At 27.6% G+C, this 24821-nt stretch overlaps 1 protein-coding gene across 1 annotated transcript in view; it reads right to left on the bottom strand.

Annotated features, from left to right (window-relative positions):
* The window catches only part of LOC142319212 (fatty acyl-CoA reductase wat-like), a 97402-nt gene that overhangs the window by 38615 nt on the left and 33966 nt on the right, over positions 1-24821 (bottom strand). The window contains exons 2-3 of the mRNA XM_075356231.1: positions 11017-11231; positions 1379-1627 (exon numbers count right to left, since the gene is read on the bottom strand). Coding sequence (XP_075212346.1) covers positions 1379-1627; positions 11017-11231 — 464 coding nt within the window. The remainder of the gene's footprint in view (positions 1-1378; positions 1628-11016; positions 11232-24821) is intronic.

The raw sequence follows: 24821 nt of genomic DNA, 5'->3' as shown, positions 1-24821 counted from the left end.
CAACGCCATATTGGTTAAGTCGTGTTTTTTTCGGCTCCTAACGAATATGTTTGCCGGCCTCCGTGGCGCGAGTGGTAACGTCTTGGATTTTAATCCGGTAGTTCCGAGTTGGAATCCCGGTCAGGCATAGCATTTTCATACGCTATAAATCATTCATTCATCATCTGAAGCAATGTATAACGGTGGTTTCGGAGGTTAGAAAAAACAAAAAAAAAACGAATTGTGTGGTTTCAGTGTTACTGTGTTACTATTTGTGAATTTTGTTCTTTACTTTTACATAGCAAAGAACGCTAAATGACCAAAAAAACGATCGTTTGGTCATATATATGTAAAAAAAATAACGTAACAAAGGATTTTTTGGTCATTATGTAGGGATATTATTTTCTGTGTATTTGGTTATTTTTTTTTCTTTGCATAGTCTTAAGTCTATCTGGGCTATAAGAAAGTTGGGTGTTTTAATTTATTTACTGTAAGTCATCCTTCTTGGTGGCTTTTCTTTTTGTTTTGGTGTTTTTTCTTTTTAATAAAATACAGGTGTTTTAGCTGTTAAATATAATTCAAAGAAATTTGTTACTTAATCAGTTGTGATTTTGTTTACATTGGCAACGGCCATACGGGCTCTTTGTGATTGGTCGTTGTGTTTGACAGCGGCCATCTTGCACTGATATGATTGGTTTTCCTTTGTTTACGTTTCCATGTGATTTATTAGCCTCTTATTTATTAAAAAACTGTACAAATTAAAAATAGATAGATAGATTTATTAAAAATAGATGAAAACAATCTTTGATGCGGGTTATATGTCGTGCTAAAATTTGAGCTCAATCGGTGCAGAACATTTTGAGTTTTTGAAGCCGTACACAAACGAACTTAACATTTTTATATATATAGATATATATAATTTTACGAATATTTATCTTATGAATATTAATTTTATGAAATTAATATTTTTAAGATTCATATCATTCCTCTGTACTGTTAAATTATATTTAAATTCTATTAAATAAACTATTCTATTAAATTCTATTAAATTTTGAATAAAATTTTAATTGGTTGGATATTTTATTGTTTTACGGTGTTTGAATTTCTCTCTCTCTCTCTCTCTCTGTGTGTGTCTGTGTGCACTCGAGCGCGCGTGTGTGTTATAAATGAATATGTTTGTTTTGTAAAATAATATAATAATGTAGTGAGATGTCAAAAAGTAGGTTAAATGTGTTCCAGTTGATCTTTCTTGTTAATTAGAAGTAAGCGAAATAAAATAAAGAATACATGTATTAACATAAACATATAGTAAAGCATTATTTGCTGGTTCATTTCATGTCAGTCTTACAGTTAATTTAAAATTAAAATAGAAGAAATATGGGAAGATATTCTGGATTACCTTTAAATTTTTTATGTCTCTCGCTAAAAGTAACATCTCTTTTGTCCCACGAACATTTATACTGTATGCAATCTTAATCTTCTCATCAAATCGTACAGTTGCTGCACCATGAAATATAATACCTACTTCTTGAGTTATTTTTTCTCTATCTTCTGGACTTAAAGCCAGACCTGGAGCAGCAATGTCACCAGCAATACCAGTAACCTTATGTCGGAATTTTGGATTTTCCTTTTCGACTACTGAAAATATCTGAAATTATAAAATACTAATTAGTTTCATTATTATTTATAAGTCATTTAAAGCGTGTGGTAAATTCTATAAGTAGTCTACTATTTCCAGCGCATAGTTTCAATGTATTTATGGTTGAAACATATGTTTTCAACATTTCTTAAGGCCGTACATCTGGATTAAAAAATTAGATTATTCATATAATTTTATCATCTAATTAATACATTTGGGGTATGCCAGATGGTAATTTCATTCAAGTTACATTTTTAATATTGAATTCATTGTGGTTTTATTTCACTTTTAACATACATTATAGGCTTTTTCATTTTTTGTGTATTTTTATATTACTGTTCAGTTTTTAAGTTAATTTTTAATTGTTACTTTTTAATATTTTTTTGTTTACTATATAAATATTGTGTCCGGGTGCTGATAACACTCCATTGTCCATCCAGGAAAAAAAATTAGGGTTACTAACTCTTAGTAACACTGTATCACAGTCTGACAGTAAATATCTGCTATTACAGTTGGTTAATTTTTTAAAATGATTTCCAATAGTACATAGCCATTCAAAAAAATCTGAAACTAGATCTGTAGTGTTAAGCACTTCCATTCAATAGAAATAATTATGAAATAAATACAGAAATGAGACTTAGAATAAATACTAATAATAAAAATAAATAAAAAAAAACACATAAAAACAAGAACTGATTTTTCTGTTTTTCTTTTTTATGTCTTTTTATTTATCTCTTTTTTATTTCAACTGCTTCATTTACTTAACTTTTGTTTTTGTATTTATGTAAATGTATTATATGTACCATAATTGAAATGGTTGATAGAAACCTGACAAGAGATAAAGTCCCTCTCAAAATGAGTCATTTTTAAGAATAACAAACATCTGATCCAGGCTTTCTAAGGAGAGTAAGGAATGAAGTGATTTCTGGTTCTTTTCTTTACTGAGCTGAATATATTACTGCTTATCAGCACATCAAGCCTATTGAAGTGCGGATGAAAAAAGTAGTAGTAGTAGTAGTAGTAGTAGTAGTAGTAGTAGTAGTAGTAGTAGTAGTAGTAGAGGTAGACCATCAATGGATACTTTTAAGTAAAGAAGTTTGCAAGTATAATAATGCATAAAGCTTCGAAAGCTTTAAACTGCTTTTAAAATTTTATCAATGAGATTTTTTAATAATATGAATTAAATAAAATCCTAAATTTCTACATGTGTGTTTAATGTGTGCAAGTAAATTATGCCAAACAATTTTGATTAATGTTTTCTATATTTTTTTGCCTAAATTGATTTTATTTTCTTAGCATTATCATGCATAGTTGCTTTACTAATATTTCATATATTTATTATTTTTTTGATATAATGTGGACTTTGATCACTTATATGTTTTTATAATAATTAAATATATTTTTTGTTACTGTTCTGGTCAAAATATTGTTACAATTTCCCTTGATTCATCCAGTCAAATGTTAGGCATTAATTTTCTTATCGGTGGAGTAGAGTATTCTACCCATTTCTGAAGTGATTTATGAAATATATGTAACTTAAATTCAGTGAACAATGGAACGTTGGTATGTGCAGTAGCATGTACTTTATGTAGAACAGTACGTGTTAGTTGACTATTCGTACAACAAGAGTTTCATTGACATTTGGTGATGATTGGCAATGGAGTGCTGCACCTTATAGAAAAATAATTAGGCAATAAGTGCATCAGTGGTGTGAGACTGGATTCATACAGGATAAAACCTGAACACATTGAAACACCATCTGGTCACCTGAAAATAAGAGTGTGTGAGAACAGCCTTGGAGAAGAGTCTAAGTCGACCAGTGTGGTGTTATTTTAAACACTCATATTTATCAGATAGAAGTATTAGACTAATTTTACAGCATGAACTGATATTTTTATCTATATATTAATTTTTCACCCACATAAAATGCAAATTGCCCAGAAAATAACTGCTACGCACAAAGCATTGTACGTTCATCGTTAACAACAGATGGTGCAGTTGGATCGCATGCATAATGTTACTCAATTTGTGAGTTATGAAGCAATATTCTCATTCACCTGCTGTATAAACCAATAAAACGGTCAATATTGGCTGCCTACAAACCCATACCAACTCAACAAGTGACTACTACAGTCCTAAGGTCGTTCTATGGTATATCATTTCAGTACAGAGAATTATTGGATTCTACTTTTTCAAGGGTGATGATGGGTCCTGAGATAGTGAACAATGAATATAATAACCACATGTTGGAAATCTTCTTCCTACCTATATTGAGACATTGTAACTGGAATATGGTGATAACATGGTTTTAGCAGGATGATGGCCAGCCTATACGGCATGACTCCACATGAATACTTTATATGCTGTATCTCTGTGTGTCTTCTCTTTCAGTTTGGTGGCATTCAATGGCCCTACCATTCTTCGGATCTTATTGTAGCAGACTTCTTTTTGTGAATGTATTTGAAAGCTCAAGTTTTCATTCATACCCTTCCTAATATTAAGAGCCTTAAAAATGCCATTTGTCAGGAAACTGCAAATGTAACACAGAACACTCTATGCTGCATTATGGCAAGTGTGAGATGTCAGGAATGCCTTTAAGGCATGGAATACATCTCTAAGAGGTTATGTACAAGACGTTCTGTTTTGTGAATCCAAAACACTGACTAACTTAAACATGTTCAACTAAATTTATTGCTATGAACAACTTTATTGTACATAAAGTAGTTTCACTCTACTTTCAAAATGGGTAAATAAATTGCTTGTTTAAGAGAAAGAACCGTTGAAGGGATTTTTCAAAGGACCATATGTGTTTCTACAATAATGATTCAAATTCTTTTAAAATTAAGTAATCTTTAGTTAATTTAAGTTTCAATTACATTCCTTCATAGTAATTGCAACATATTATCCTAAAGTATTTATTCTCCATCATGATTTCCATTTCATTTATAATAATCATATTTTCCTTTTCTTAACTGATTTGTTAATTATTTAGTAAGTCAAGTTACACATTGTTTTATATTTAAGACTTATCTGGGAAGGTTTACTGTTGACTATTATTGTATTTAGAGTAACCTAATCAATAATAATCATTAATAAACTGTTTTGTAAAATTAGAATGAAGTGTATGTAATAGTGACTTGATCAGCTACGTGAACATAGCAGTGACAATTCTATTAATCAAATGGTAAAAATAAAGTTTATCTGAATTGTATACATTTGGATATAGTTAAATAATAGTCTATATGTTTTGTTGGATATTAGAATGGTTCCTGTAGGTTATATAACAGATCAGTAATGATGCCAACAATTTAACTAAGTAGTTATCAAACTGTGGACCAAGGTTTGGTTGTATGGATAGGAGCTATGGTTTGGATTAAATGATTTTTAAATATTTTATCATTACTGGAAATTTTTATGATTTTTAAACTTGTGTAATGTTGTATAGGAATAATGGACTCAGGAAGGTATTTTGCAGCGAGGCAATGAAAGAGAGCCTGATTGTAAAAAGTTGGAGAACAAATTATCAAAATTTATCATCAGATAGGATTAGGCGAGATGTGACTTGATAGTTAAAGAACATTGTTGCACAAATATTAGACTGTATTTAATTTCTGGTAACTAGCACTTAATTTTTTGAATAAATTAATTTTCTAGTATGAAAGCTAACACTGATAGCATTGTTTCCCAAACAATACTGATAACGTAGTTTCTGATATATTTGAGTACATTAAATTGTTTCTTTACATCATCTTATCTGCAATGTAGTCAAAAGTATCTGAGGTACAGTGGCACTAACCAGAATTGCTATTCTTGAGAGTAATAATGTCCATTATGCAACTGGTGTCTGCTAAAATAATTATGGTATTATTTTCACGGGTGATTATTGTCTGCATTTTTGTTTGCTTGGTATGCTGGTATGTAATAGTATATTTAGCTTATTGAAAAAGGCAATGAAAAATACACATTAATTCTCACTTTTTGTAGTATACCTGGTGTTGGGTGGTTATTACTCATATTATTGAGAATGATTATGACATTTTCAGAAGTGACTGGTGACTCACATCAGGTTGCCTGTAATTGTTTACTTATGACTAATTTACCTAGTGTATGTGTGTGTGTGTGTGTGTGTGTGTGTGTGTGTGTGTGTGCGCGCGCATGCATGCATGCATGCATGTGCGTGTGCGCATGTGATAAATATTACATTTCCTAAAATAAGTTTCTAGGTCCATTATCTAAAGAAGCTTAATAAGCTACAGTAGTGGTAATTTCCATTCTAGTTATTTTAGAATTACTATTATAAAATTAATTTTCTCTTGTTAAGAATTCTTGCTGTGAGTTAATACCTGTGCACATTATATCATACATTATAATCATATCTAGTCCTAGACTAATGTGTTATTGAGAAAAAGCAATTAAGATAACTTCTAAATAAATTAGAGAAAATACAAAAAATGATATAATTCCCTTTTAAAAAGTAAGATAGGAATCTATTATTTTACTTGTTTAACACTTAATTAATTACTAGTTGATATAGCTAATTGTCTAAGTGAAAAGATTAGGTTATTAATGTATAAATATGATAGTGATAAATATGATAGGTTATTAATGTATAAATATGTGCATACACAAAGTAAAATATCAAAATTTGTGTTATATTTAAATGAAACCCTGGCTTACGATAAATTAAATTTCATTTCTTATAAGAAAATCAAACTCTTACCAATAACAAGCAGTATTAAAGTAAAATTATACTAAATATTCTAGTAGGCCTATTTACATGAAGTTTTTTTTAATATTTGATTACACAAAAATTACAACATTGAACAATATAATGTTTTTCTTGGGAAAAGGATTAAATTCTAATAATTACCTTACTGATCAGTGCGACTGTGATTGAGCACATATTTAACTGACAATCTTTTACGCTGAAATAAACCTGAACCTACAACATTCAAGTTTGTGATAAAGCAAGTTACAATTATGTTTAAAAATTTAATAGGTATTTTTGTGAAGAAGTATTTAATTAGGATTTTTTTGATATAATTTTTAATGCTGTTTTTTTACTGTTTAAAAATATTTGACTTAATTTTTGATATAAACTGAACTACTAATTCACGAAATAAATAAACTCACATTACTTAAATTAATCATTATTTTTTTAATTTTACTCTTAGAGCATTTTCAAATGTATACTACTCAACAGCATCACTGTAAATAGTTCCCAATTCAAACATGACTAAGAGCACTCCTATGCTCTAATCTTTTAAAAATATAACTTAAAACATTTTAGTTAAAAATTAAACAAAAAACAATGTATTATTTTTTTTCTGACAGAGTAGTAAGCATTATGGAAATGTTTCAACCATAAAAACAATAAAAGATAATGTTTAATTACATAATTTGAATTTATTTATTAACTTATTCTGCACCTGATTTGCATTTTGATAAAATCTCTCCAATAAAAAAGCATGGTGTATTGCTTTGTTGTATGCATTCACATTTTTATTTTGAATGAAATGATTCATTCGAACTATTCACACGAACAATTTATACTTCTTGACACAAATGTTTTATTTAAAATTATACTTGTGTCTTGGGGAAAAACGGGAAAATTGGGTTTAGAGCTGAGTTAAAAAATCACAACTAAAGAAACAGCTAAAAATGTTCTGGATTTTGAAGATTTTCTAGTAAATGTTTTTGTTGTTGTTAGTATGCTAAATTCATGAACATTTTTTAGTTACAATTGGCAAAAAATATTTAACAAAATCAAGTGAAATGAGACATAAACCATGTAACATTTTCGTGGTGGGCCTTAGGCTCACTTTTTTCTAGCAGAAAAAATTGAACTACCAACTGTATAATAAATTGTATTGTGTACTAAAAACAGTACATTGTTTACATTAACATTTACTACACTTATTACTTTTTTACATTTTGTTAGAAAAAAACTATTGTAGACATATGTGTTTTTGAAATTTTATAAAAATAAATAAGCACAGAAGCACCACCATGTTTATTGATATGAATGATGTATATATAAAATATGTAAATGTATTAATCCCTTTACTTCATTATATTTCTGTCACCATGACAACAGAAATATAATTAAGTAAAATTACTAATATTTTTTTCTTTAATAAATATCTGTAAAATATTTAACATTCTCACAAACATGATGATATGAATGCGTTGAGGGTCCAGGGGCGAAGCCAGCCGACTAGACAGTCGGGCAAGAAAAGTGAGCCCTGATCAGTTAGTATTTATAAACAAAAATGCAAATTTATCTTTACTTATAATTTGTGTCTGATTTTTTATTTAATTTATTTAAATGGGAATTGGTGGCTTGAGAGAAATTACCTACAATAAAACACTTGCTGCTTTCATTTTTTTTGAAGCCTTTTACAATCTTATGAGTACTTTTACATGTATACTGATTCATCCCAAAAAAGTTCATTAATAAAAAAAGAAGTCTTTGATTTATAAATTTTATTGATTAAAAATTATTTTGCATATTAAAAAAGAAATAAGACATTATTATTATTTTCTTAGAAGTGATTTTACAACTTCACACTTCATCTTTCTTTGTAAGCTTGACATAGGATGCTTGTTATCTTGGAAATGACTATGTCAATAAGCTGATTAGCATAAGAGAAAAATGGTTTCTTATGTCAGATCAACCAACAACCTTTTTGTTTATGGCATCTAACAAAGAGATGTAAGAGAAAGAGATCACGTTAATAATGGTTAAGAGTGCTACCACCTATTAACAATAAATGAGTAAAATAAAAAATTTAAAGATATAAATTAAAAAAAGGTGCTTAGTAATTAATATAAAAAGACAAAAGGAAGCAAAATTGCATGATGATTATTGTTAATTTATTTAGTACATTTAGTATAATTTAAATTTATCGCCACCAAACAATTACATGACTGCCCATGTTTGTATCCTGAAAATTCTTCAAATTTTTTGAAGAAGCCTGAAATATAACATGCAGTTTAGGTGGGAAAAGTGCAATGAAAAATAAATATTTAACATGATAGTAGTAAGCTTAGCATGTTATCTTGGTACTGTCTCTTTTTTCAATAACATTGAAAGTATTCACAAACATAATGTAATTAATATTTTAATCAGTTAGTTATTTACACTTTATTATGAACACTATTCTCAATTAATTATCTGTTTATGATGTAGAAATTTTAATTTTATTCTGTTCAATAAAGTATTTGATTTATATTCTCATTTTAAAGAGAAGCAATAATATGTAGCTGGATTTTAATACAAACTAAATAAAACTGATCATTCAGTGAATTTATTATTTAACAAGACAACAATTTCATACTATGAGAACTAGAAATGCTACTGCTGTTATGAATAAGATAGCTATCTAATAAAGACATAATAAGATATAACATAAAGAAACTACCACTAATATTACTAATAATAACAATAATAATGCTCTGAGTAGATAATCCCCACATCTGGGACATACCATCAGTTCTGGAACATTTCATTCACTTCATGGTGTCGTTATTAACGGTGTGTGGTAGTAGATGGCTTGTTTTTTAATGATCCTTATCTTTTTTCCATCATCCAGGTCAGTGCATGAACTGGACTTTTCGGTTTCAACTTGAGGACATGTACAATGAGAATGATTTTGAAAATGGACTTATACAACCTTTAGAACTGACAATTTGCAGTCAGGGTCGATGTGATAGGATGTAGTAATGTGCCCATGTATGTATGTTGGTGTATGGGAGTCCTGAAAGCTTCAGTGAATAGGGGCCTGGAGTCAGTGCAGAGATTGTAAAACCACTCTCTACCAAGACCTATTCCAATTCCACTGGAGTTCCTCCATTGTCTTCTAGGTATGCCAGGTCAGACCTCCAGATTGGTAGCCCTGGAGTGGAGGCATATTCTGATGGTTAGTCTTGCTACAGAAGGGATAAATTTTTCATTCAAGCTTTTGACAACCGAATGTGACAGAAGATTCAGGAAAACACTCTCGTTTAGAAACAGCCATGTTGCCAGAAGTGAAACAGAAGATGAGTTTTGAATCAGTATGGATTCATAATGATGCAAGGAGCCTGCACAGAACTCTTAACAAGAACAGTTCAGCAAGATCTAAGTACCTGATGATTATCTGAAAATGGTGACTTTGTGAATGTAAGCCCTTTTCTTATTGCTCGTGAAATAACTAGTTGTGATGGTGTCACAAATTCATATATGCTTACTGGTGAAGAAAAACTGATGTGTAGTGTGTGTGAAAAACACTCACTTTTTACTCATCATCTACTTCAAAAATGTGGAAAGTATGGAAACCTCAGAAAGAGGTGTGGATTAAGAAATGTTATTGCTGCCGACTTGGATAACAGTAAAGAAGAATCAATAGTTACTTACATTCATGCCAGTGGATAATTAACCCATGTGTAATATGTCTTAAGCGAAATAAAAATTTGTGTTACATTTAAATGCAGAACCCCTGTGTGAAGGCTCTTTGTACTTGATCATAGGGTTTCTTTTTTAATTTGGTATTGCTAGTAATGTATATATTTTTAAAAAGATGTTTTAACATTAAGTTTTTTTTGTGTTTAAATGTAAGGGCACTTACATCTGATGACCATATCGATAATTTTAAACAATCTGACAAGGACTAATGACCTTAGAAGTCAATGCCCATACATCTCCAAAAAAAAATTATAATAATATTGTCTTAATTCTTTTCCTGTACTTTAAATAATTTTCAGCTATGAAACTGAAGTTTTAAAATTTTTAATTTGTCATTATTTTATAGAAGAAGAATGTCATAATTTTATATTTTAAATAATTATTATCAATGAAATATATTTTCTATCAAATTAAGCACTCACCACACATTGTAAAAAGTGCTATGAGGAAAAACAATTTTAAAAAAGCAACACACCTAATAGGATAATTACGATAGGAATCATCAAATATATATATATATATAAATTAGATGTAATAATTTTTAATTTTCTGCTTATGTTAGCTGCTGCATTAATAATTTAAATACTCTTTAAAAATGCAAGACTGAAAGATTAAAAAAGCAGGCTGCTTTTTGCAACCTGAAATCTTTACAATCCTTATAAAGCACGTTGCTCAACATAAATAAAGTTTGAATTGTATTCAAAGAATAAGTACAGATTGATTTCTCTTGATTGAGGTACATTCTTTTCACATAATATTCTCTCATTTCCCCTCACAGCTTGACAGCATTTCCTCATTCAGAAGAATTAAAATGTTAAGCTGTTTTAGCACCAAAACTTTAAGAGAAGTAAAAAGTTAATGTTTTTTAATATAATATTTTATAATACTATAAATATATTTTTTAATATGTTTATTATTGTAATTATTACATGAACTGAGAATGTTAACTTACTGGTTCTTGTAATATATCATCTAATCTTTGATGTAAGTTTTTTCCCTTTTTCTCTCTAATAAGAAGATATATATGTTTTATGTCAGGACAGGCTCTCAAAAGCTTCTCAGTGATTACTTTTCCCATGAATCCTGTACCACCAGATATGAGAACTGAAGTATCTTTAAAGACGTCTGAGATAGTTATTGTTGGACTGACTTTCTGCTCCATCTTCACTGTAAAAAATACAATTAAGTGGTTAATTTCATTGTTGTAATGTGCACAGAACTTGCCATATTATTAATTTATTTATAGTTGTGAATGAATGCAAAATTTTCACTAAAGAGGGGACTAAAAAATAAATTTAATTAATATTCTTGTGAAGAAAGTATGAAAGATACAGACATATAACTGATATTGATATACTGTGTGCTTTTGGATGGTTTATTTGACTTTGTACCAAATTTTTTCATTATTCATCTGAGTAGCTGTCTTTTTTTAATGAAAATCTTGTTTTCTATGATTTTCCTTTCTATCAAATAGTATCTCCCAAGTTAGCTAGCAGCCATTTCAAAATGATTGTTTCCATTGACTATATAAACTAGAAACTAGATTTATGTAGTGTAAGTGGTCAAGAGAAAGAGTAATTTTAAAATGGCTGCTCATTAACACAGCCTTCATTCATATTATTACATTAGGATCTTTCTTAACAGTTTAAAATATTTAGTATTCAATCAATATAAATAATGTAATTTCTTTTCTGGAGGTTATCCTTATCATTTTAAAGAATGTCTTTAGTTATAAAAACCCTTTTTAAGAGTATCAGGTTGTAATTTTGCTGGATCTTTTGTTCCAGATACATCCTGAGTCCCCCATTGGGGAAGACACCTGCCTTGTAAAGATCCCAGTTGTCATACATCCCAACCCCACAGTGGGTTTCTTCCCCAACCCCCCATTGGGGAAGACACCTGCCTAGTGCCGTTCCAGTAACACCCCCCCCCCCCCGCCCAGCCATACAAACCTCTTTATTCCTATCCCAGATGAGCTTTACCAGAGGTCATCTTTTAGACCCTCTAAACCTGATAACACATCAGTCATCAGCTGGCCTCTGTCAGGATGCCATTGATGCAAATGTGTCAGCAGACATTTCCATTAGTGTATTTATTCAACTTACTATACCGCCTTCGTATGGCTTCTTCCACAACTATGATCACTTATCATAACTTACAACCCTTAACTATCAAACTGGCCAATTTGCAGAAGCACAATTCCCATATCTTCCTCTAACACTGTAGGTTTCATACAAAAACTCTTCCCATATTTAACTTTAGTTAGACTATGCACTCAGATCATTACTTAATTGAGTCTTTAAACCAAAAATACTTTTCTTGTACCTACAAAACAAATGTTGATTGCAAAGACAATTTTGTCTTAAAATTCAATTCTCAAATCTTCTTGATTTACTTAAAAACCAAGAAAGAAATTTAATGAACTTCTAAATATTGTTGTCCCAGATACAACAATATTTTCTCGGTACTGTGATAATTTTTATAGGACTAAAATCACCAATTAAACAGGAAATGAACTATAAGAAATATCTCAGTTTAATTTACATAAGGGAACACATTAATAAAAATAGTTGTTAAATAAACCTTTAGAGACTTTCCTGACGATATTTAGTTGCTTTTATTTATTTATTTTTTTTTTGTGTGGTCAATACTTAAAAATATTAATCGCAGTCCTTTTTCAATATGAAAATATACAAAATAAGAATAAAACTTTCTGACTCTTTTGTAAAAAATATCAAACTATTGGTTAAAGAATGTGTAAGTATGGCATTCACTGCAAGAACTATCCTGTTGTAAATAAACTCCTGTAATAAAAAAAAAAAGAGTGATTCATAAAATATTTTTGTATAATATTAATTAGTAACGAATAAAAGAAAACAACATCAAAACAAATAAAATGGTCTGTTTTCAAACAATACTATTAATTGCCATTCTGAATATTTGTTCTCTATTCAATGATTCTCATCTGGTAATATTCCACATTTATTATCCATATTTCATGGAGTAGGAATTTTCTATTCCATGAAATGGAAATAGGAGTAAGAATTTCTTATTCCATGATTTATTAAAGTCATGGAATTTCCATTTCGCAACCTAATAATCATAATCAATTGATAAATTGCAGAAGAAATGTATATAAATGAAGTTGCAGATATTTTTAGTAGGGTTAAGTTCTCTAAAATCCACTTTGTAAAAATTTAACCTTACTTGGCTATTATTCAATTTTAAACATAAATCTAATTTTAATAAGTTAAAAAATATATTAGTTATGATTTTTTAAAGAAAATTCTATACGATTAAACTAAAACAAAAATGTTTAATACTTATCCACTATGCAGAAAGAAATATTATTTATTGTAAGTAGACATCTTTATATCTTTTTATTCCCAAAATGTATTATAACATTTTTTATTTCAAAAGATTTTTTAAAAAGTTTTAGTTCTGAAAATGTTTACTCTTTCCGAATCATCTTACATGCAGTTCACTTGAGTACCCATATTATTTTCAAAGTTGTTTAAAAAAAGTTTTTTAAACAACCTTTGGTATAACAAAGAGAATGGCTGAATAAATTATGGAAACAATATAACAATCCTATAGGCAGCAAGGTAAAAATATAACTTAAAAAACATAAATCTAACATTACTATGATTACACCTAGAAAATTGGTGTCTGTTTTCAAAAAAGCTGAAGATAAAACTAAACCCATTGAAAGGGCAATATCAAAGAATTAATCAATTAACAATTCTAAAGTACATGTAAAACAAACCTAAAATAAGAATAGAAGCAAGAATAAAAAAGCACTTGGCTCATTATAAGTAAAGAATATAAGATGGAAGCAGATGGTGAATGGCTGGTGGATCCAAGAGTGGAAACTGGTCATCAAATAAATTTAATAACAACGATAACAAAAGATCTTAGATAATAAATACTTGCATCATGATTAAATAACTTATTTTATTAATAATAATATGGAAATTCATTATTAAAAAAACTAAAAAGAACTTCTTTAAAATGGCTTAAGATATCAAAAAAGTAATTTATAAAATCAAGGTATGACAACCGGCTTAAGAGGAAAATGATTATGTTGTTTTTAACGTGATGTTTTTCACCTTGAACTGTCTTACAGGCTCTGATGTTTAATTTCTTAGAATTTGGTTTTATTTTGATTTTATAAACAAAAGTAGAAACATTTTTTAGTGATTCACATGTTTGGGTTATTTAATAATTTTAAGTTGTTTATTACATTTTTTTTATGTTTAACAAGCTTTATTTTATATATTTTAACATTATTAAAAAAAATATTTCTTTGCTAATTATCCTGCATTAATTGATGTCTATTTGACAATGAGAATACATAATTAATTTTAGATCTCTATTTTTAAATAGTTTTTGAGCTTTTCTGTTTATAAATTTTATACAGTTTAAAGAAGTATAAATAATAAGTACATTATGTACTCATTTTTATTTATTAGTTCTAACAGTTGATAGGTAAAATCAAAATGGTAAATTACAAAATACTAAGTAAAAATAATTTGTTGTTTTTTATCAGGTAGCACAGGTTATTTACATGAAAATACTATTCCTTTTATTTGTTTTTTCAAGTAAATGAACTTTTATACTTGTAAATTAAAAATATTCCTTTACTTCTATATATATATATATATTTAGAAATGAAGTAATTCATGTATGTAATCTATGTATATATACATTTGGATTTGGATTATTTTGAACAATGGAAGATCTAAAATAACCATTTATCAGTTGATGATAGTAACAGTTCAAAGAACTAGTGGGTAAATAATGTAATGAATATTTCTAAGAAAATATATTTTCAATTTTCCTTGAAAAATGAAAGAATAATAATCTTTTCTTTTGGGGAGGGGGAGGTGAAAATGCATTTACACACGTAGTGTTGGGCTCCCACTGATGGTATTATGCAATCATAATCAGTAGACTACCAACTAAAACCATCCTTCTTTCTAACAGGACTCAATCTGGAACTGTTTAATACATTACTTCAGGATAAGTTCTCCTATACTAGCTGAGAAGGGTGTTTTACTTAATTTTCATGACTGTCTAGGTCACCTTTCTTGGTCCTGAGAATGCTGCTGTTGGATTGGGCCACACTCTTCCAGCTGCTCAGGTCATGCAGCATCATCGCAGCCACGTTGTGGGGTTTCAGTGCTCTGAGATCCGTCTCTATTGTCCCTCGATCTACTGCCTACCAAGCACATTTGATAAAGGTGTGCTCGGCGTTGTCCCGAATACTGATGCAATAGAGGCAGTCGGGGGATGGTGCTTTCCCTATGACATGGAAATAAGCACGTAAGTACCCATGACCCATTAAATACTGGGTCATGTAGTACCCCACCTCTCCATGCAGCCGCTCTGTCCACAGTCTGACCAGAGGGATAAGTCTTGTCATTGTCCTCTAGTCTCATGGTCCCAGGTCTCTTGCCATGTGAAAAATGTGCAAGTCTGTTCCTCCTTGGCGATGGTCTTCCGGTCTTCACCTACCTGTAGGCTGCCTGGTGCTCCCTTGCCAAAAGAGCCATGGTTATGACACTGATGACCACCAGTACAGTAGGCTCGGAAACCGCCTGATATGCAGAAGCGACTCATAAGGCCGCGGTGGGTTGCATCTCATGGTTAACCATGTTTTAACTCTGGTGTTATTAACCAGGAGGGAAAATAGTGTTTTTTTTTTTAAATTTTTTTGTTGTAGAAGGGGCTAATGACCACAGCAGTTGGTGCCCCTAAAACTTCAAAAAAATAAAAATAAATAATAATAAAATAGGATAAATTATAATATTGTTTTATATGATGTGAATAATAGACATCACATCTCAATTGTTAATTTCATATTGTTTTTTTAATTTTTTTATTATTTCTTTTAATAAATTTTAATTTGCACATTGTGTTACTATCATTAGCCATTAATGGCAGCAGCATGCTATGCTGTGAAAATGCAATCAGGGAAAATAATTTTGGTTTATTTGCAGTTTATTTATTCTTCATATTCTTAATTGTCAAAAATGTTTTTATTACCTTTCAGATTTACCTTTCAAGTTGCTGTACCTTTAAAGCTTTTGGCATGAGCTGTTGGGATGTAATCAGATGTGGAAAAAATCTCAGAATATTTTTCTTTATTGAGGAATATTCCCCACCCAAAAAAAACTTATCAGTAGCATCAATTATATTTAAAATTTTGTTTTTAATTTTTTGGTGAAATAGTTGAATCAGATTAGGTAATTAGTTTTGTAGTATAGTTAATCGAAGTAAATATTAAACATTTTTTTTTTGTATAATTGTTGAGCAAGCAGTTTGTGAGCTATTAAGTTTTTTAATTTCCTGAAAAATTTTGAGTGGGTACTTGAAATTATCCACTCAAATATGGCTTTGACCATTAGCATTTTAACCTTTATTTCAATTTTCAGTGTACTTTCTGAGATGTCCCAGATGTTGAGAGACCATCAGGCTCTCAGGAATGAATTTGCTAGCACTTAACAATATATATTTTATAATCTACTAATTGATATGTATTAAGTGTTTATTATATACAATTCTGAATATTAAATCTAATTTATTCTATGTTTATGTTACATATTATTTGTACAAATGAAAAGTTCAATATCAAGGTTAAAGTAAAAAAAATATCTATAGAAATGAATGATATACAAATAATTATATAATGATATAACTGTATAACTACATATATACATTTTAAATGTTGTTCATTGTATTTCATAACATATGGTGTTCATAAAGGAGAAATAAAGAATTAAATTATATCTATAATCTATTCTGTTCTGTTTTCTGTATATTCTGTTTGTACAGTATATCTGTACAGCAATATATTTAGATTGTTGTATTCATTTCTGGGTAGAGACCTTATTTTTTATTAATGGTCTGTTTTACTAAAGAATATAAAACAAGTTGTATATACTTAGCTACTGAACATAATAATTTTCATTTCTTTAAAATATAAAAACATATCAAATTAGTATTTTATAATAAGGATTATAAAAGAGAAATAAAAAAACCATACATGATGTATATTCTTTTCTATTGGTTGACTTCCCCCTCAAAAAAAAGTATTTATTTTCTTTTTTTATATTTATGTTCAAGCCTTACTTTTGATTGTACTGACTAATTTAGACAATTCTTTTTTATTTTGTAGAGGAAATGCCTTTTGAACCTCTAAGTTTTTTCAAGATAACACAATTGGAGAATTTTTTTAAATGAAAAATTACAGTCTACAAAAATAATTTGAAAATATTTATTATCTTTTTATTTTTTTTTTTAGGATTGGATTTTTATTATGTAATTATGTATATTCCATGTCCATCTGCCATTAAAATTATTTTCATGCAAAATTCAAGAAAATTGGTTGGAAATCTTAGAGTAGAAATAATAATTATTTCTACATTATAGGAAATCTTAGGTTATGATTAGTATGAGGCTTTTTATGTTGTTTTTCTGCATCCTTTTTTTTGTATTTTTTCAAGACTCAGGTTTGTTTTTTATGTCTTTCTTGTGAATAGCTTTCTTACATATGAGATACATTTTTTCAGGCCCATACATATTTTAAATAAATATAAATTAAAAATAAATTTATAAATATAAATTTGTTAAATAAATAGAACATTTTAAAAATTAAATAATTCAAAGAATAAAAAATGAAAATAAAGTGAGTAAAATGAAATATTAACACTTTAAGTCAGGAAAAATGGTTAAATAAACCATTAACCTTTTTGTCATTTTTCTAATTTGACACTGGCTTCTATAAGTACTGATTTAAAGAAAAATTGGAAAGTACTATTTTATTGCTCTGTATATCTATAAAACTGAACCTCAATATGAAGTTCAGTTTTTGGAAATTGGCCTCTGGCTTAAAAACCCTAAAGATGAAACTAAATCTGCTGAAAGATAAGGTATTTTTATATATAATAATTGCAATTTAGATTACTTAAAGAGCAAATCAAAAGAAAGATTGAAGTTAGAATAAAGGAACATTTGACTCATTATAAATACAGAAGTCCACAGAGAGACAGCATTAGAGAGACACAGAGAGAGTTTCAGCAGAGAGGTAGCCCAACATTATCTGGAAATGGTTACATCTATCTTTTAATTTTAAAAAATTAAACTAACTTTGGATCCTGAAATGTCATTAATGTTAGGGGACAAATATTTAATAGATTTTAAGAATTTTTAATTTATTAAAAATATATTTACGTAAGTTTTCTATTATTAGAACATTAAATGGTTAACCCGCCTAAATGAATTTTGTTTATGATGATGACTAAGGATTAAGATTCATGCTTCGGTAAACCTTTTTAGAGATACATTCTTATCTTATCTAACCTGTATATTGGATATGGATTACATTATGGGGGAAGAGTATTCTGAGTTGGAGGTTTATAGTGGTTTAAGCTAACTTTAAGCAACAGTCTGAAATAAAAAAGATTTCTCTAAATGACAATAGTTGCTTGTATTTTTTTAATTATTTTATTTTTTTTATAAAAACTGCTACAAATATTTTTTTGCAATGTTTTGTAAGAATTGTTTATTTTTAAGTAAATATTATTTCTCATTTTTAAAAAAATACAATTATTTTTATTTTCTCATTGTCTACTAGTAATGACAAAAAGCTCTGTTTAACAATGAAAATGGTCATCTAATTTTAGATTTTAATTAAAGTTGTTTGTAAGTTTTTTTGGGCATATTCTTGTTTTCCAATTTGTTTCAATAACCTCTTATCATGGTACTCTCTTTGTAATGTCTTAATAAAACTAATTGTCATAATATTGCCTAACTGCTAACACGTATGACAGAAGAAAATATACAATACAAGCATATCAAACACTGGTTGAAATGAATAATCCTCAACCCTACTAACACACTATAGTTTTAACTTATCACTTCTAATTTACATGCATGTTATATTTAAAAGACATCCAACTCTGAGAGATGATGAAATTTTTATTAAAACAGTAAAGTAAATATTAGAACATACTAGAAGTTAGGAATTTCATGCCTTTTAAATACATCCACATTTGCCTTTTCTAACTTTTCTTTATATTTATTTTACTTTATAGCTATATGTAATATTGAAGTTAAAAGTTGTTTCATGTTAAAAAGTAGATTACAGATTAAGTTAGGTAATTTAAAATAGATTATATTAACATTAAAAATTACATTTTAAAAGTAAAATAAAACTTTTTTTAAATTTACATTATTATTTTTAATAATTTATCAGGATAAGTTATGATACATAATAGAAATAATAAAATAAAACAAAATGCAGAATAAATATAAGAAAAAATCTGATGTGGACAACAGAGTGACTTCCCCTTTCAAGACCAAATATTTTATTAATTAAATTTTTATTTTATTATTTAGTTAAAATTTCATTTTAAAACTCTGGAACCAATGAAAATAAGTACCACTTATAATATATCTTTGAAAATCTCTCAATAAGGGCTTATTATTGCAGTTAAGAAAAAGTCCAAAATTCAAATGTTTTGGATTTTGGGCTTTTTTGGGCACTTTTGGTTCAGTCGATTGCAATCAAATGGGGAGGTGCATAACTAGATGTTACAACAGTTATAAATCCAAAATTTTAATATTCTACGGTTAATCGTTTTTGAGTTATGCGAGATACATACGTACGTACGTGCAGATGTCACGCGGAAACTAGTCAAAATGGATTCAGGGATTCAAAATGGATATTTCCAGTGAAATCTGAAAATCGAAATTTTTTGTGATTACAATACTTCCTTGTAGGAGTACAGGAAGTAAAAATTTACAGTACATACAGAAAAGTCTTATCCAAAATTTTAGTAACAGAATTTCAGTATACTTTCATTTTCTCTTTTTAAGAATAAAATTAAATAAAACAGCAGTTCCCTTGCTCTAAATTTTATAACAGTTGTTCTGTAAGTTTTTTTTTTAATCCTACCATAATTATTAACACATGATTAGAGATCATAAAAGTTTATCACAACTATTACTATTTTTATAACCTTGTATGTAATCAAGGCTGAAGCATATAATTAATTTTAAAACAAGTAAAATTAATGGATTAGTTTTAGTAACTATTTTTTGAAATTTATAAGTCCTAAAACAGTCCAAACAATTAATTTTTGTAATGAATTATATTCGTCTATGTGAATTTTCTACATGATATCTACTTGGAGAAAGTGTTGTAATTTGTATTATCAATTGTGACTTGGATACATTAATATGAATTTTAAAATAGTCCAAACATTTTTATCTTCCTGTTTTTAATTTGTCAAAACAAGAAAAATAATGTAAGCTTAATATTTATTAATAATTAGATGATATCCAATAATATCTGAATAATTATGCATTCTTCAGTTACTGTTAATCACTCTGATGTACTTATCAACATTTACTGAAAGTTAAAAAATTTCAGGAATTTTATTGTGAAGAGTGTGGTAGTCATTTTTATAAACATAAGGTAATTTACAGAGCATACATTGAAATTTATTTATTTTTAATAAAATTTTAAGTGAATAAATAAACATATCTGCTCATAATTAATTATATATCTTCTTAAATTGAATTGTGTATATCTTATATTGCATATCTTGAATTGTCTTAATTGTATATCTTCATATTTATACTGAATGTAGACATTAAGTGATTATTATAACTAATATGAAGTATTTACTTAAATTGTTTAGTTATCTAATTATATGGCTAAAGAAAGAAGGGCATAATATTTTTAATTAAATTTACTATTATTTAGATTAATATTTACTTGTTAAATATTAATTATCATTTGTATGTTAAATGTCATAGTTGTAATGACTATCTGACATAGGCAGTCATCAGTGCTTTTTCTCCCTTAGTAGTTTTACATGCATCAAAGTCTTAAGAAAGATGGACAGAGACTTTGAAAGCAACAAATTAATGTAATCCTTTTTATTACGAAATCATGTATTTTATATATGTAATATATTGCTTCAACTTAGGAGGGGAAAAGTTATTTATTATAAAAGTTTACTTGGTTAAAGATAGATTTTATTATCTTGTGCAATTTACAGGAGGTAACTTATATCAACATTATATAAATACTCATAAAATTAATTTTATTGCAACTTAATTCGATTAAGTCACAATACAATAGTATAGTACAATAGTTTATTTAAGGATATCATACATATATATATAAATTCTTATCAGGGCATGACAATGACTAGCTAGAGCATAATATTGATTTAAAATGAAACATGGTATGTTGGTATGCAACTATGATGTTGTTACCTTGAATTATTGAGCAATCATAGCTCAATAATTATCATATAGTAATCATAGCGATCAAGTCTTATATTTAAATTAAAAATAAATGTATAAAACGTATATTTTACTTTAAAAAAAAGTAAAATTTTAAAATTTACAAATTAATTTCTACATGAAATGTAATATATTTTTTTTAATGGTAACAAATTTTTTTCACATGAAATAAATGTTAGAAGAAGAGTTTCCCTTTTTCAGGAATAAGTAGATATTACATGGTTATACTACTAGTTAAAAAGATTACTTGCTTTTATTTTATACTAAGGTCACCAAGATTTTTAAATAACCTTGTTAATAATAGGTATTATTATAATTTTATTTCCTTGTATGTTGTAATAAGCAGTCCTATGACAAGTTTTGAATCTGTTTGATACAATTTATTTTACATGTCATTCTGATAAATAGGTGTTAAATTATATAGGCAATTTATTCCACACATGCATATGAAATACAAACACTAGTTATTATTTTTGAAACATATGGTGTGAAAAAATGAAGAAAATAGTCATTTTCTTATTAAAACAATATTCACCTCTACTAAACTTACTTATACTTTGGCTTACAAATAAGGACTTTCATAATTCCATTACCATTTTTAATGTTAGTGTGTCTAAAAGTGGTCTTCCCACAATTTATTTAAAACTATATTAAAAGGTTTTCTTACTCTATTGATGAGTTTTTAAATAATATAAATTTAAATATTATCCTGATTATCCTTCACAAATAATTAAAATTCTTTACTCAAACAATTTCAATTCATGCCTAATTTTAATTATCTACTACAGATAATCTTGTCATATTATTTTACTGTTATTTTACATACTAGTTAATTTTATGTATTAATAGGTATTTCACTCTATATGCAACTGAGATGTGGGAATGTGTAGCTGCAATCTGTTCAACTAGTGAATAGTAACCAACCGCTGTGGCACAATGAGATGAGGATATATGTAAATGAGGTGTAGGGTCTTGTACAGTTAAAATATGGGTAAAAAAACATATTAAAATTTTATTAAAATCTTAGGCATAGTTTTTGAGAAATTCACCTTTGAAATTTTATAATTTTATTCCTAGAATGATGGATAAAATTTTTAGTCCATGTGTATTTGAGGCTATCCTCTTATATAGCCATTTTATGATTTTCAAGATTTATTTTTGAATGTGTTGTACTAGTAAAATTCTGATATTTTATCAACATAAAATCCTATCAATTGATATGTCTGTAATGGCAACCAATAAGTTCAAAGCCTTTAATTAAAAAGTGAAAATAATTCTAATAAGAGGTTAAAAATAAACAAATCAGATTTTTACCCAGCTGATCATAACCTTTTTGTTTATTTAGGGTGTATGTATGTATGTTCCACTGTAGCAGCTCAATGACTGAACTGATTTATATATATGACTCCGTGTTGGAATCCTTACATTACTGGGAGTGTCATAGGCTATATAAATATGTATATATACATTTTTTTTTTAAAGCGATTTTATAGATGTGATCTACGAAATCAAACTCATAGGATTTCAGTTTTGTTTCTTCTTTGTTGAAAAATTCAGTAAAAAAATTCAGTAAATAAACCTCTACAAAATTTTACTTATAAAAAAACAGTATTTCAAAGTTGTCGTAGAACATTTCTTAATGATTTCATATTACCACTTATTTCAGATTAGGTCGATTAATATTATTTAATTTAAAAAATTGTCCTTTTTTAAACTAGAATGAGTAAAACTGGAATGAAATATATAAAAAAATGTTATTTTCTAAAGAATTTACAGTAAAATTATGTATTAATTAATAAAAGATACCATTAATTTATTACATATAATAAATTATGAATGTAATTAGAATACAATTTATAAAAAACTGATTAAAAATCTGTTAGTTCCCAATTTGTAAGTCTGCATTTTAAAATTATTATTTAATTATTAATAGAATTATTTAAGAGAATCATTAAAATAAGCATAAAACGTTTTAAATCTGGCTAGACAATAATATTATGTTATATCGTTTTTGTAGTATTGCATTAGAAATGGATGTTTGGCTCTAGAGTTTTGAGAAACCTATACTGTTGGAAAGAATCAATTAAGTATTATAACTCAAATAAGTTTCATGGTGGCAAAGATAAAATTTGATACAAATTTATAATAAAATAAGTTTAGCAACAGATATACTGACTGTGGAAACTGGGAATTTAATTTTATACATTTTATCAATGCCTATTTTCAGTGCCATGTAAGAGGAATATTTTGTCTGATAATAATTTTATGTTTAATAATTTCAGTATACTATTTTGCTGATAAAAACATCATTTCATTATAACTGTTATTTTATTTTTATTTACAATAGAAGTTATAAAACAATTGAATAAACAAATGAATAAATAATTGTCTTTTATTTTCTTCTTTTCAACAAAGGAATAAATTAATATTATCAACCCAGAAAAAGGATTAAACCTTAATTGTAATTCATTGAAATTAAGAACAGGAATATTTATGACAAAAAGAATTTATATTATTCTTTGTTTTATATTCTTTATATTCGTTTTAATTTTGTCCCCAATTAATTAATTATAAAACTAATCACTCAAGGTTAAATTATTATAATAATTTAATTAATCATATTGAAGGTTAATTTATTTATTATAAATGATAATTAATAAATAAATAAATGATCTTTAATTTGAAAAAAAGATGAATTCAATTATAATAATAATTTAAAGAAGAAAAATCATGAAGCAACCAAATATTTAATTTTTATTTATCTTCTCAACCAATAATTTGTTTCTTTTTGAATTTGTTTGACCCCAGTCTTTGTTTTGCTCACCTTCGATGTTTTCTTTTTTATGCTATTTATTTATAAGAATTTAAAATATTTTAAATAAAACTATTTGTAAAGTAACTGTTATAAACAATCAAGAACTGTTAAAGAATTATGTTTTTTGATGAGCGTCACTAAAAAGCATTATTAAAAAAAAACATCCTTTTTTTTTGTTACTACCAATTTCTGACCATTTTATCAATCAAAATTACATCAAATTTCTTTAATTTAAAAAAAAATAAAACCTTTAAAAATATATAGTTAAATTATTTACCAACTTTATACATATATATTTGTGTGTGTGTGTGCGCGCTCGCGCATGTGTATCTATGATTATTTGGAGAAACCTGGCACCGAACTAATTTTCAAGAAATGACTACATGTTTGGAAGAAGAATTTCTTTGTTGTTTTGCACTTACGTGCCCTAGTCTTTTTTTACATATGTATGAAAAGCATTTGAGGTTCAAGAAACCCTAATCAGAGTGGCTTTTTCTGAGAGTAGTGGTATCTACTATACAGCAGCTTCTTTTGTGAATAGGTTATGTGAAAGTGCCACGTGTAGAGATGAACATCTGCATTTTGATGGGCTTAACATGCCGAAGTGTGATATGTTTGTT

The sequence above is a fragment of the Lycorma delicatula genome, chromosome 2 (genome assembly GCF_047948215.1).
Source record: "Lycorma delicatula isolate Av1 chromosome 2, ASM4794821v1, whole genome shotgun sequence".
Classification (NCBI taxonomy): Eukaryota; Metazoa; Arthropoda; class Insecta; order Hemiptera; family Fulgoridae; genus Lycorma; species Lycorma delicatula.
Note: the sequence above shows the minus strand (reverse complement) of the source record. Positions and strands in the feature narration are given on the sequence as shown.